The sequence below is a fragment of the Grampus griseus genome (assembly GCF_964374135.1).
Source record: "Grampus griseus genome assembly, chromosome: 17".
Lineage (NCBI taxonomy): Eukaryota > Metazoa > Chordata > Mammalia > Artiodactyla > Delphinidae > Grampus > Grampus griseus.
In genome coordinates, this window is record NC_139011.1 from 665,534 (window position 1) to 678,284 (window position 12,751).

The 12,751-nt window shown below is 58.1% G+C and overlaps 2 protein-coding genes across 2 annotated transcripts; both read right to left on the reverse strand.

Annotated features, from left to right (window-relative positions):
• Positions 1–5,700: 5,700 nt before the first annotated feature.
• On the reverse strand, positions 5,701–9,140 carry GPAA1 (glycosylphosphatidylinositol anchor attachment 1). Its single transcript, XM_082674540.1, has 12 exons — positions 8,974–9,140; positions 8,555–8,734; positions 8,358–8,469; positions 7,989–8,136; positions 7,807–7,908; positions 7,524–7,720; positions 7,255–7,451; positions 7,005–7,158; positions 6,746–6,841; positions 6,415–6,605; positions 6,163–6,333; positions 5,701–6,019 (listed from the first exon to the last, which is right to left on the reverse strand). The coding sequence occupies exons 1-12, from the start codon at positions 9,045–9,047 to the stop codon at positions 5,773–5,775; spliced, it is 1,869 nt and encodes a 622-aa protein (XP_082530666.1). The 5' UTR covers positions 9,048–9,140; the 3' UTR covers positions 5,701–5,772.
• A 1,233-nt stretch (positions 9,141–10,373) lies between these two features.
• On the reverse strand, positions 10,374–12,289 carry EXOSC4 (exosome component 4). The gene is made up of 3 exons (XM_082674801.1): positions 12,098–12,289; positions 10,888–11,094; positions 10,374–10,770 (listed from the first exon to the last, which is right to left on the reverse strand). Exons 1-3 carry the CDS (start codon positions 12,266–12,268, stop codon positions 10,411–10,413), a joined length of 738 nt encoding a protein of 245 aa, XP_082530927.1. The 5' UTR covers positions 12,269–12,289; the 3' UTR covers positions 10,374–10,410.
• Between the last annotated feature and the right edge of the window lie 462 nt (positions 12,290–12,751).

Genomic DNA, 12,751 nt, shown 5'->3' on the forward strand with positions numbered 1-12,751 from the left:
AAGATACAGACTGCCAAAACTGACTCAAGAAGAAGTAGAAAATCCAAATAGACCGATAACAACTAAAGAAACGGAACTAGTAATGAAATAACAACAACAACTTCCCAGAAAGAAAAGCCCAGGATGAGATGGCTTCACTGGTGAATTCTACCAAAATTAAGGAAGACTTAACTCCAATACTTCACAAACTCCTCCAAAAAATAGAAGATGAGGGAATACTTCCCAACTCATTATTTGAGATCAGTATTACCCTGACACTAAAACTAGACAACATATCATAGGAAAGAAAGCTACAGGCCAATATCCTATATGAATACAGATAACAAAAATCCTCAACAAAATATTAGCAAACTCAACCCAATGCTTGAAAAATGCAGTACGTCTTTTTCCCAGTGGGATTTATCTCAGTAATGTAAAGATAAATCAATGTAAACATCAATCAATGTATAAAAAACGCTCAATATAACACATAATAGTAATAAAGGGGAAAGGACCACATTTGATCATTACAATAGACACAGAAAAAGCTTCTGAAAAAAAATCCAACACATTTTCGTGATGAAAACCTCAAAGAAACAGGAATACAGAGCAACTTCCTCAACCTGATAAAGGACATCTATGAAAAGCTCATGGCTAATATACTCAATGGTGCAAGACTGAAAGCTTTCCTAGTAAGATTAGAGGGAAGAGAAGGATGTTCTTGCCACTTCTATTCAGCATTATATAGGAGGGTCTATCCAGGACAATTAGGCAGGAATATAAAATAAAAAGCATCTAAATTTGAAAGGAAGAAATGAAATTATATTTGCAGATAACATGAATTACATACAATTGACCCATGAACAACATGGGTTTGAACTGCGCAGGTCCACTTATACTCAGATTTTTTTGCTAAATACACACTACAGTACTACACCATCTGCAGTTGGTGGAATCTGAGGATTTGGAACTGCAGATACAGAGGGCTGACTGTAGAGTTATAGGTGGATTTTCAACTTTGCAGAGGGTCGGCGCCCCTAACCCCTGCATTGTTCAAGGGTCAACTGTGAAATCCTAAGGAACACAAAAACTATTGATATTAGAGGTAATGGATGAGTTCATCAAGTTTGACTGAAGATCAATATACAGAAATCAGTTGTGTTTCTATACACCAGCAATGAACAAACTGAAAATGAAATTAAGAAACTAATTATATTTACAATAGCATCAAAAAATTAAATACTTAGGGGACTTCCCTGGTGGCGCAGCTGTTAAGAATCTGCCTGCCAATGCAGGGGACACGGGTTCGACCCCTGGTCTGGGAAGATCCCACACACTGCGGAGCAACTAAGCCCGCAAGCCACAACTACTGAGTCCACGTACCGCAACTACTATTTCACAGCTGACCCTTGAACAACGCAGGGGTTAGGGGCGCCCGACCCTCTGCAAAGTTGAAAATCCACCTATAACTCTAAAGTCAGCCCTCTATATCTGCAGTTCCGCGTGCTGCAACTACTGAACCCCGTGCACCTAGAGCCCGTGCTCCACAACAAGAGAAGCCAGAGCAATGAGCAGCCCATGCACCACAACAGAGTAGCCCCCACTCGCTACAAATAGAGAAAGCCTGTGTGCAGCAACGAAGACCCAATGCAGCCAAAAATAAATTAAAAGAAAAAATTAAATATTTAAGAATAAATTTAACAACCTTTGTACACTGAAAATTATAAAACATTACTGAAAGAAATTAAAGAAGACCTAAATAAATGTAAGGACATCCTGTGTTCACAGGTTGGAAGCCTTAATATTGCTAACATGTTAATACTTCCCATACTGAGTACAGTGATGAAATCTTGCACCCGCCCCTCTGTCTTGCCTGGGACACAAATGATCCCTTTGTCCAGTATATCCTGCCCATTAGTCACTTAGTAGCCATCTGGGTTATCAGATCATCTGTGGAGGCATCACAGTGTCTGTGTTCAAGTAAGTGACCCTTTTATTTTATTTATTTGTTTTTTCACATCTTTATTGGAGTATAATTGCTTTACAATGTTGTGTTAGTTTCTGCTGTATAACAAAGTGAATCAGCTCTATGCACACATATATCCCCATATCCCTTCCCCCTTGCATCTCCCTCCCACCCCTCTAGGTGGTCACACAGCACCGAGCTGATCTCCCTGTGCAATGCGGCTGCTTCCCACTAGCTAGCTGTTTTACATTTAGTGACCCTTATTTTACCTAAGAATGGCTTCAAAGTGCAAGAGTAGCGGTGCTTGCGATTCAGGTACACCAAAGAGAAGCCTTTAAGTGAAATGAAGTGCTTCCTTTAAGCGAAAAGGTGAAAGTCCTCAACTTAATAAGGAAAGGAGAAAAATTGTATGCTGAGGTTGCTAAGATCTACGCTAAGAACCAATCTTCTATCCGCGAAACTGTGAAGGAGAAAGAAATTCATGCTAGTTTTGCTGGTGCGCCTCAAAAACTGCAAAAGTTATGGCCGCAGTGCATGATAAGAATCTGGTTAAGATGGAAAAAGCATTAAGTTTGTGGGTGGAAGACACGAACAGATAGGATTCAGTACTATCCAGGGTTTCAGGCATCCCCTGGGAGTCTTGGAACACAAGCCCCGAAGGTAAGGGGTACTACTGTACTGCATGAATCCATTCATGTCAAAGTCCAGATTCGGCAACTCTATAGCGGCAGAAAGTAGGTTAACGGTGCCAGGGGCTGAAAGGGGAGGGGGAAGTGGGGTACAGGGTTCCTTCTGGGGGGCAATAAAAATGTTCTGAAGAACAGGCAGGAGCTGGCCAGGCAGGCCTTGGAGACCAAGGTAAGGAGGTTTGATTTTATCCTGGAGGCGATAGGCATCCCCTGAAGAGAGACAAGGTGGACCGCAGGTCCAGGATAGGGTGAGGGCACCAGGGGAGGAGATGCACGCGGGGTGGGAGGTGTTCAGGTTGGGAAGAGATGACTTAAAGGTGACCATGGCACATCCAGGAGGCGGAGGTGACAGGACGTGGCCTCAGGACAGAGGCCTAGAGGAAAGACACGATCTGAGTGCAGGCATGAGGGTAGCTGGAGCCCGCAGGGGCGGCTCACAGAGAAAGGCCCCCAGGGCAGCCCTGGAGCCCCACCTTAAAGCCCCAGGTGGAATGGGGTGACTTCGCAAAGGGTCTGATAGAAGCACAGAGGAGGAGACCTGGGACAGCCAGCCAATTGCAGGAGGACGTCTGCAGAGGGTCTGGTCGTGAGGAAGCTGCTGGGTGTCCTGAGGTGGGTCCCGCCTGGCTCAGGACCTCCCCAGTCTTGCACCCTAACCTGCCGGGCCCTCACCCCATATCATAAGACAGGAGCCCCCTGTGGAAGCCAAAAGGTCTGCCCCTGGACCTCCAGAAGGGCTCCCTCTGATTCTTCCCTTCTTTCATTCAAGAAATACGTAGGAATATTCCACCACGTCCCTGGCTCTGTGCTGGAAAAGAGGCAGGAAGAAAGACAAAGCCTGTGCCATAGAGCTGCTCTTCTGGGGCATGGGAGGCAAGCGACCAAGGAATGAGCACTTACTACCAACACAACAGACACACACACTTCTAGATGCACCCGGCTGCTCACCGCCTGAGAGCCCCATGTGAGCTGGGCTCAGCAATAGTCCCTCTTGAACTGGACTGAGATGGCAGAAAACTCCAATAACAACGACTTAAACACAGTAGAAGTTTGTTTCTTTCTTGCAAATGAAGCCCAGTTGAGCAACCCTGGGCGACGGCTAACCCCAGTTTAGCAAGGGCTTTGGAGGGTCAGGGAGCCCCTGCTCATCTCCACCCCCAGCCTGGGCTGGAGCTCACGTCCCAGACGTGCTTCCGGTTCCACGTGGCCCCGGGGAAGGAGAGAGAAGCGGCTCAGAGGGCCATCCTCTGTTTGAAGTCTCTGCAGGGAATTCACTCTTGAAGCTTCTGCGCAGGTCCTGTGGGCCACAGCAGCCACACGGCCACACCTAGCTGCACAGAGTCTGGCAGTGCGCCTGTGCCGTGACTAAGGAGAAGGGACGTGGGGGCCAGCGGCAAGCACCCTGAGTAAAGCCTGCGGGGCCTCATCCTCGCCCCCTGTACGTCTCATCTGTATCTTTACAGCCTGACGTTTTCTTTCATTTTAAAATGTATTGCACAAGTGACATCAATGAAAAGCAGAGCAGAAATTCTGTTTCGCCAACATATCAGCTTCAAAACTCCCACGGCTCCCCTCCACCTCTCGTGTATGGGTAAGCCCAAATCAACTGATGATCGGACAGCTTTTGTCCTCACTTGTATGTTTCACGATGTAAGGTATTTTCATGATTTGCGTTTTAAGTGGCTGCCTAAGTCCAGTTGCAAATGACTGACTGGCGCCGAAGTGCAGGTAAAACGTGTGGAAGGGATTTTGTATCAGATGCCAGTCCACAAAGACAGAGACGACGGGAGACCACAGCAGAGCAGAGATCTCTACGCACCTTGGAAGATGGGAAGCCCACAGACAGGCGGCGCCTGCCTTATCAGGGGAGATTTCCGAGAGAGGCCAGTCTGGAGGCACTGCTGGGGGTGCAGGGTGTGGGGCTGCAATCCTCCTCTAGCCTCAAAATGACTAGACGACAAGCAGATGGAAGCCGGGCTGCTAGTCACAGAGGGCCTCCAGCACCCTTGCCCCACCCCATCCCTCACACTCTGCACACACAGCACACGTGCCCTTTAGCAGTGAGAAGCCCCAAAGTGAACCTCTCCAGGTGCTGCGCCCCACTGTGGAGTCAGGGACCCCCAGCTGTTGAGGGGGTCCCCCAGGAAGATGAGCCCCACCATAGAGGTGGGCCTGGGCGGGGGCCGGGGGCGAAGCTTCCTCCCTGAGACTTGCCAGGCTGCCCCATCCCAGGATGCGGTCCCGAAGGAAGGGAGGCTGGTCCTGGGCTGATGCTCCAGGCAGTGCATCTCTGTCTCCCTTCCAACTCTGAGGCCTGTAGGAGGTGGTACCGGTCTCGCTGCCTTGCGGGGCGCTGGCAGGGGCACCTTGGCCCTCCCGTGAGGTCTCTTAGCCTCATGTGGCCGTAACGTCACCAGAGGGCTACACTTTGCTTTCCTCCCCTCCCGAATGGACACTGGACACCCCAGTCCCTTTCAGGGTCTTGGTACAACCAGTGACCTCTCTGTGTACCAGCCCATCAGTGCCCCCCGCCAGCCCCCGGTGCTCAGGTGGTGCTGGGTGGGCACCCGGCCTGGGCTGGCCTGGCCCCCAGGAAGCCGGGCCAGGGGCGCCTCCTGCTCTACCCCAAGCCCACACGAGGCTCTGGCCTTGGCTGGGGCGCCATTCTCCTCCTCTGGAGGGAGCCAGCTCCAGCTCCTTTGACCTCTCAGCTCCAGCGCTGAAGACTGTGCTGTGTGGTCTCTGGGTGTCTCAGCTCCTGTCAGGCCTCCCAGCCCTGCCTGTCATGTTTCCTCTTGCACAGCACTCGGCCATGATGCGCAGAGACCTCCAAGGCCGGGAGAGTGCACCTGGGGCTGCGGCCAGGTCTGCCTGTGCCACTTCCACACCCCGAGCATCCACCCAAGGACCTCTTCCCAAGGCTGGTGCAGCTGGGGCCCTCCCTCTCGCCATCAGTAAGTGGACCAGAAGGGGCTGAGCAGGGTGTCTAACCCTGCAGGCAAAGCCTCTTGCTACAGGCCCCGGGGCCCCACGTACACGGCAGACAGTGTGACCAGGAGCCAGAAGGGCAGCTAAGCAGAACTGTTTATTTCCCAGGAAGGGAAGAGCGTGGGGCGCGTGGGGGATTCCCACCTGCCTTCAGCGCTTCCAGAAGAGAACATTCCAGAAGAGGAGCCAGCAGGGGAAGAGGCCCAGCGCCAGCAGCGGGAAGAGCAGGGCGCCATAGGTGTGGTGCGCCAGCACGCCCTGAGCCAGCACGGCCAGGAAGAGCCGCCAGCCCTCGGCCAGGGAGAGCGGCGCCTCCTGCAGCTGCCGCCACAGGAACAGGCCGCCCAGGAGCGTAGCTGCTGGGCTTGTCAGCACCAGCAGGGCAGCACAGAGTGGCCTGCGTGGAGAGGCAAGGTCAAGGGGGCTCTGGTGGGGGAGGAGGAGTGACGCGTGAGGGGGAGTCTGCGGCGAGGGGCAGAGGCCCTGGAGGTGGGGGGCACGTCGTGGCGGGCTTTGTGGTGGGGACTGACCAGCACATACCGGGGCCCGGAGGGCTTGGTGAGTGCAGCGCCGGGCACCATGGTGGCAGCCAGCAGAAAGCCCAGGGAGAAGTTGGTGAGGGTGATGCAGGCCAGCTGTAGTGCCAGGTAGATCAGGGCCACCAGCTTCAGCGCCATCCAGCTCCTGTCTGGGGCCTGTGTGCTCAGCACCCTGCAAGGCAAGGGGTTCAGGGGCAGCCGCCTGCGTGTCCAGGGTGCACCCTGCCCGCGCCCATCCAGCCCAGCTCCTCACCAGTGGGTGCTGTGTGGAAGGGCCAGGCCAGCTGCATAGACGGCCAGCAGCGTCAGCACCACGGCCTCTGCCTCGGCCACGGGGAAGTGCTGGGCAGCCACGTGCTGACCCAGCACCGGGAGGACGTAGAGGGCCAGGCCCACAGCCTGGGAGATCAGCAAGGGTGCCACGAGCGAGGCCAGCCCCACGCGCTGCAGGGCACATGGGCACTTGGAGACAGATCCCGGGCCGGGGCGTCCCGAGGAGCCTCACCATCCCGCCACCAGCTGAGACTGAGTGGCAGCAGTAACCACCACCCGGGACCCCAACAGCAGGAGTGGGGGGCCATCACCTGTGCTGCAGGGAGGGGAGGACTGGACCCAGGGGTCCCCCCAGCCTCCTCAGGACCCACTCCAGCCTCATGCAGCTGCATCCACAGTTCCAGAGCGTGGCTGAGTCAAGGACCCTGACAAGGGGTGTGATGGGCTCTGCCCAGCGGGGGACCCAGGGCTCACTCCCACTCCCCCACCCCAAGGTTGGAGAGCTTTCCCCAGCCTAGAGTGGGGGGACCTGAGGCTGGCCACAAACGGACAGCGGGAAGCAGAGGATATCTTGAGACCAAGGACCAGGAGCAAAAAGCCGGCGGCAGGCATGTAGAGGCCGATGGAGACGAAGCGGGAGAGTGCGGGGAGCAGGTAGAAGAAGAAGGACTGGTGCAGGCGCTCCAGGAGGTGGTTGAGTTTGCGGAACGTGCCCTCCAGAGCCCTGCCGGGCGTGGGCTGGGGTCACGGCTGGCCAGACACCCCCGGGCACCCACTACCCCGCCCCGAGTATGCAAAGGGCAGACCAGAAGGCACTCACTTGCCGACCGCCACCAGGTCATACTTATACTGGCGGAAGCTGTTGACGCCACGGAGAGTTAGAGCCTCCACGCGGTAGCGCAGGAAGAGGCCGTGGGCGCCGTGGGGGTGGCCAGAGGCCTGCTGCAGAGCCATGAGCAGCAGCGTTTGCACACCCTGCAGCGGCCCGTCCGCTGATGTCCAGTCCTGGGGCTGCAGCTTAGACAGCGTGAGACAAAGTCAGATAAAGCCTGCACAAAGGCCCCGTGCTCCCCAGGCAGGTGGCCCTACCTTGCCCTGCAGCGTGCACAGGAGCCCCCCTTTCTGGCAGAAGGTCTGGAAGAGGTTGAGCAGGTCCAGGTTGGGCAGCTGTCCGTTGAGTCCCTCCACAGCCACGTCGAGGCTAGTGACCACATCACTGCTCAGCTCCAGGGCCACGGCTGCCTGGATGGCCCCAGCCCGACCCTGCAGAGGGGATGACTGCATACCTGTAGAAGCAGGTGAATGAGCTGCCAGTAAGGGGCTGGTGAGGACAGTGGCCCTGTGGGGGCCAGGGCAGGGCAAGAACACCCACCAGTGACATTGACGTCGTGGTAGGCTTCAAGCCAAGCCTCAGAGCCCAGAAGGTCGTGTTCTGTCACCAGGAAGATGATGTCTTTGGCCCAGTAAATCTGCCCTAAAGACCAAAAGCAGGGTCAGCAGGGCCTGAGGCGGTGGCCAAACCCTCCCTTGCCAGCGGTAGCCCCCGAGCCTCACCCCGGAAGTGCGCAGCAAGTGCTAGCGTCAGCCCCACAGCCTGGCTGTTGGTAGACTCAGGGCCACAGGGCACGGTGAGCACCAGGGACTCAGTGCTGGCAGCGCGCGGTGCCCGAAGGATGCCATACACGTTGATGCCCGACACCATCTGCATGCAGTATTGGGGAAGCCTCAGCACGGCCCCACTCTAGATGGCCGAAACCCCTCCCCTTTAGCCCTAGAATGCCCACCAGTGACTTCTCTGGCCCCAAGACATCCCCCCCGCCCCCAATGAGCTTCCCGGCCCCAAGGCCACCCCCTCAAGGTGCTTTTTGGTCGCAGGCACACCCCCCTCCCACCCTCCCACGCCCCGCCCCGCCCCCCCAGTACATAGCGCTCGTGAGTCTCATCTGGAAAGGGCAGTTTCCGGGAGAAACTCTGCGTGTAGACCTCCAGCCCCACTGACCGCATCGTCCGCTCCAGCCAAGCCACTGGCAGAGCCCTGGAAACACCAAGAGAGCTTCTGAGCAGAGCTCTCTGGCCTTGACTGACATTGCTTCCCCCATACCCACGGCTCTGCCGCTCACCCCGACTTCCTGCGGTGGGCAGCGAAGTCCCGGGCAAAGCTTCGGGCACGCTCTCCGCCCGCAAACTGCTCCTCCACCATGGTGGAGCCCATGGCGTTCTCCGACATGTAAGTGCGCTGGGTCAGCGGCGGGAAAGCCAGCGCCAGGAACCAGGCGATGCCCGCCACGTAGCTCAGCACGCTGCGGGGAGAGAGACGGAGGACCACCGGAGCGTTAGCGGGCCCTGGCACCCCGGCCCGCAGCCTCTACCTCTGCACTGGGGGTGGAGGGACCATGTCTGCGGGACCTGGATCCAGAGTCCCGGTACCCGGGACGCCGGACGGGAGAGCTGAGCCCCAGGCCTCAGGCCCCGAGTGATGCCGGCGAGAGGGAGGAGACCGGCACGCGCTGCCGGAGGGGTCCGCGCCCCCCGCCCTCACCAGAGCGGCGCGTTGAGGCGCAGCACGAGGCGGGCAAGCGCGCGCCGGCGCACCGGGTCCGACAGGAGGCCCATCGCAGGGCCGGGCGGCTCCGGGACCGCGCTCCCGCTGTCAGGTACGGCCGCCGGCCGGGCACGCCTCTCCTGTCAGACCCTGGGCTGCACGCCGGCCCCCACTTCCGGTCCCGACGGCCCTCACGCCGCTGCGCCTGCGCCGTCCCCCTAGTCACCCCCCCCCCCGCACCGCCGCCGCGCATGCCCAGAGCAGAGCCGCTGTGGAGGGAGCGGGACCCGGGTCCGGGTTTTCCCGCCTGCGGAGAGCGTCCTCCAGACAGGCCGACGGCATTGTGCAACGCTGGAGGGTAGTGAAGACGACGGGCCGCTCGAGAAAGCTCGGCTCAAAGGGGAATCAGAGTAGGATGATGAGTAGGGCAGGTGGGAGGAAATCCGGAAGCGGCGACCAGAGCATAGACGCCGGAAGATTTCCGAAGGTGCTGCCACTGGCAATGACAGGTCTGAATGCCGTGGTGGGAAGGGAGGGGGCTTCCGTGAACTGAGAGACCAAGGCATTGGCGGACCCTTTCCTATGGATGTCGGTCACCAAAAACAGCCGAGTGGAATCACAGCGTGTGCCCAGAACCAAGGTCATTGGGGTCAGATGGCCACAGGGAGGAGGGTGCGTGATACTACTGGCCAAAGGGGTGTCAAAGGAGCTGGGGTGTGTTAAGTAGAAAGTGGGGCGCACCCCTGTCCAGGCCAGGAGGTGCCTGGGATATTGGAGGAGAAGTAGCCCCTGGGTAGGCTGCAGGGGGCTCGGGCAGGTCTGAGGGCAAGAGGTGGGAGAAGGGGAGTCTGAAGAGGGAGGGGCAGTGGTGGGGCAGCAGGGAGTGTCTGTGTCTGACTGAGAAAGGATCAGAGCTGAGAAGACTCCAGGCTAGATCATGTGTCTTGTACTTTTGGAGCCCAAGGTAAGTAGCAGGACAGGCCCAAGGGATTCCTAGGGGGAAAGAGAGCATTCGGTCTAAGCCGTAATCCAGAGGATGTGGGATATGGGCCCCTACAGCACCACGGGGGATGCCACAGCCAGCTGAGTACTCCCTCAGCACTTGTGCTCAGGGCCCTGGAGGTGCCGGGGTGAGAATGGCAGACTCCACGGTCTCAGGGCTTGGCTCATTATACCAGGCCATGTCTCACTGCCCAGCTGCCTTGACCCCTTCCTGGCCCAAGCTGCTGTCCTCATCCAGGGACATCCCCTCCTTCTTCAGGCTTTGACTCCTGAGGCTGCAAGGGGTACGCAGTTCATGTGTGGGGGAGCATCCTTAGTCAGCCCTGGAGCCAGCACCAGGCCAGGCCTTGAGGGCATGGGAGTGCTGCAGGGAGAGATCAAAGTACAGTGCAGTGTGCGTGGGTTTTATTCTGGCCCTGGGTGGCCACGTGCTCAGTCCCCCAGCAAGATAGAGGCCTCCTGGACGTGCTGCCGGACCACACGGTCCAGTAGGGTATGTACATCTCGGGCGGCCTGGGCAGCAGCCTCTAGCACCTGCTCCAGCTGGTCCTCGTGCAGCCTGGCATCCATCTCAAGCAGTGCAATCTGGCCTGAGGACGGGAGCAGGGCCAGGGCCAGCTGGGGGCCGCCAGCTGCTTCCTCCACGTGGCTGAGGTCTGCCAGGGCTGTCCCATCCACAAAGCCAGCTGAGCAGGCACACACAAAGTCCCGCATAGGTATCCCTGCATCCAACACTGCCAGCGTGGCTGCATTCACACAAGCCGCGTAGGTGCCACCATCTGCCTGCAGCACCTGCAGGGACGCCCCCCAGTGGCATCAGTCCATTAGGCCGCTGACCCCATCCCCACCCCCACACACACACCCTCCTCCTCTCTCCCCTCCCTGGGTTGAGGGCTGCTGTCTGCTCACCTGCACATAGATATCAATCTGGGAGCGTGGATGAAGCTGTGTAAGGACGGCTGCCTCGAAGGTTTGACGCAGCTGCAGGCCCATCTCGCAGGATTTACGGTCCCCGTGTGGCCGCCGCTTGCGCTCACCTGTGCTGAAGGTCGCAGAACTGTACTGACAGTTCACCAGGGCCCTGTCAGGCAGAGCTCGTGCCCGGGAGCCCCGGATCTGGGGGAGGGTTGGGGGAGGACACGTGAGCCAGGCCCACTCCTCCCAGCTCACACTACCCCTTCCTCTGGCTCTTGCCCTGAGCCTTGGCCTCCCTCCCTCCCTCCCGTCCCTCTATCTGCAGCGTCTCAACAAGCAACTACTTTACCTCCAAAACATAGCCTGGGGGAGGGCCACTGGACCAGTCTCCAAGCTACCATCACCTCTGGATCTCACCTCTCTCCTAACAGGCCTCCCTGTTTCCATCCTTGACTCATCTTCTCCCAACCCACTCTCTATTTGTATCAGAGTCTGTTTACAAATGTCAAGTCTGATTCTGCCTTTTCTAGGCAATACATGTACTACTTACCTTTAAAGGCTTCCCACCACGTATGAGACAAAAATCCTAAATCTTTTCCCTGTTCTACAAATCCCTCAATCTCATTTGGAAATACTCCCCACCCTCCCCACCATCAGCCTTTCTGATCTGCAGGAGTGTCATGCTTACTCTTCCACCCCTCTGGCCTTACGCCTCCAGCGCTGGAGTGGCAATATACCCAGGCGGCTTTATTTACAGTCCCTGTCCTCACGTAGTTTGTTCCAGTGGGGAGACAAACGGTGAGAAATACGTTAAATTGATGTCTGAGGAGGCGGGTGCAGAAAAGCAGGAAGTGTGTGAACGTAGGGGAGGGAATCTGACAGGTGAGTAAGGTGATCTGGGAAGGTGTCACCGGAGGGTGACGTCGGAGTAGAGCTGAGTGGTGAGGGAGCGAGTGGGAGCGCACCTGGCGGGTTTAGGAATAGCAAAGAGGAGTGGAGGGTGCAGGGGACAGTGGCCGATGAGAAAGGCAGGGACCATCGTGCATCACACTGTTAGGACTCTGGCCGCGGCCCCACACGGAGGCGCGCGCCGGCCTCACCTCCCGAGCCTCTGCGCAGCCTGGCGGCCCCGCGCACCCCACAATTGCCGCCGCCGGATTTCTCTGCCCGCCCCGGAGGAAGCCCGGCTCGCGCGCCCACTCGCCTCGTGAGGCCCGTAGACCACCGCTAACGCCTTGGTGTTTCCCTGCTCGATGTAGGCCGAGCCGTCGGCCTGCGCGAATACACCCATCCGCGCCTGGATCTTACGCAGTTCCCCGGCGCGCCGCCCGTCCACCCGGTAGCCCTGGTCCGACAGAAGCTCCAGCCCCGCCATGCCGCCCGGCCGCTAGCCCCCGTTTCCGCTCTCTGGAGAACTACAGTTCCCGGCGGTCCGGATGCCCCACTTCCGACCTCCGGGGTCCTACGGTTTCCGGAGCGCCGCCTCCCATTTCCGGTTCCGGAGAACGACGGTTCTCCCAGGGTTCCCGGCGGCGCCGCTTTCCGCACCTCCGGTCCGCGGGGAGGTTGGGGTACGACTGTTTGGGATGACTGTCCCGTGGCTGCTAGGGGTGGAGACCCGCTGGGCGTGGAATCCCCACGTCGTTTCCCCCCGGGTTTGTCGTAGGGGCGGTTCCCACGACCCTCGGGGCCTATCCGCCTTGGTCGCCGCCGGCGCGCGCCTTCTCCCGGGCCCAGAGTCCCGGGCGTCCCACTACGCCCGCGACCCGCCGGCCCTGCCGCGCCTCCGCCTCTCCCTCTCCCTCTGCGGCCGAGCCCCGCTCGGACCCCGCGCAGCCGGTGCGCCTCTGCTTCTCTT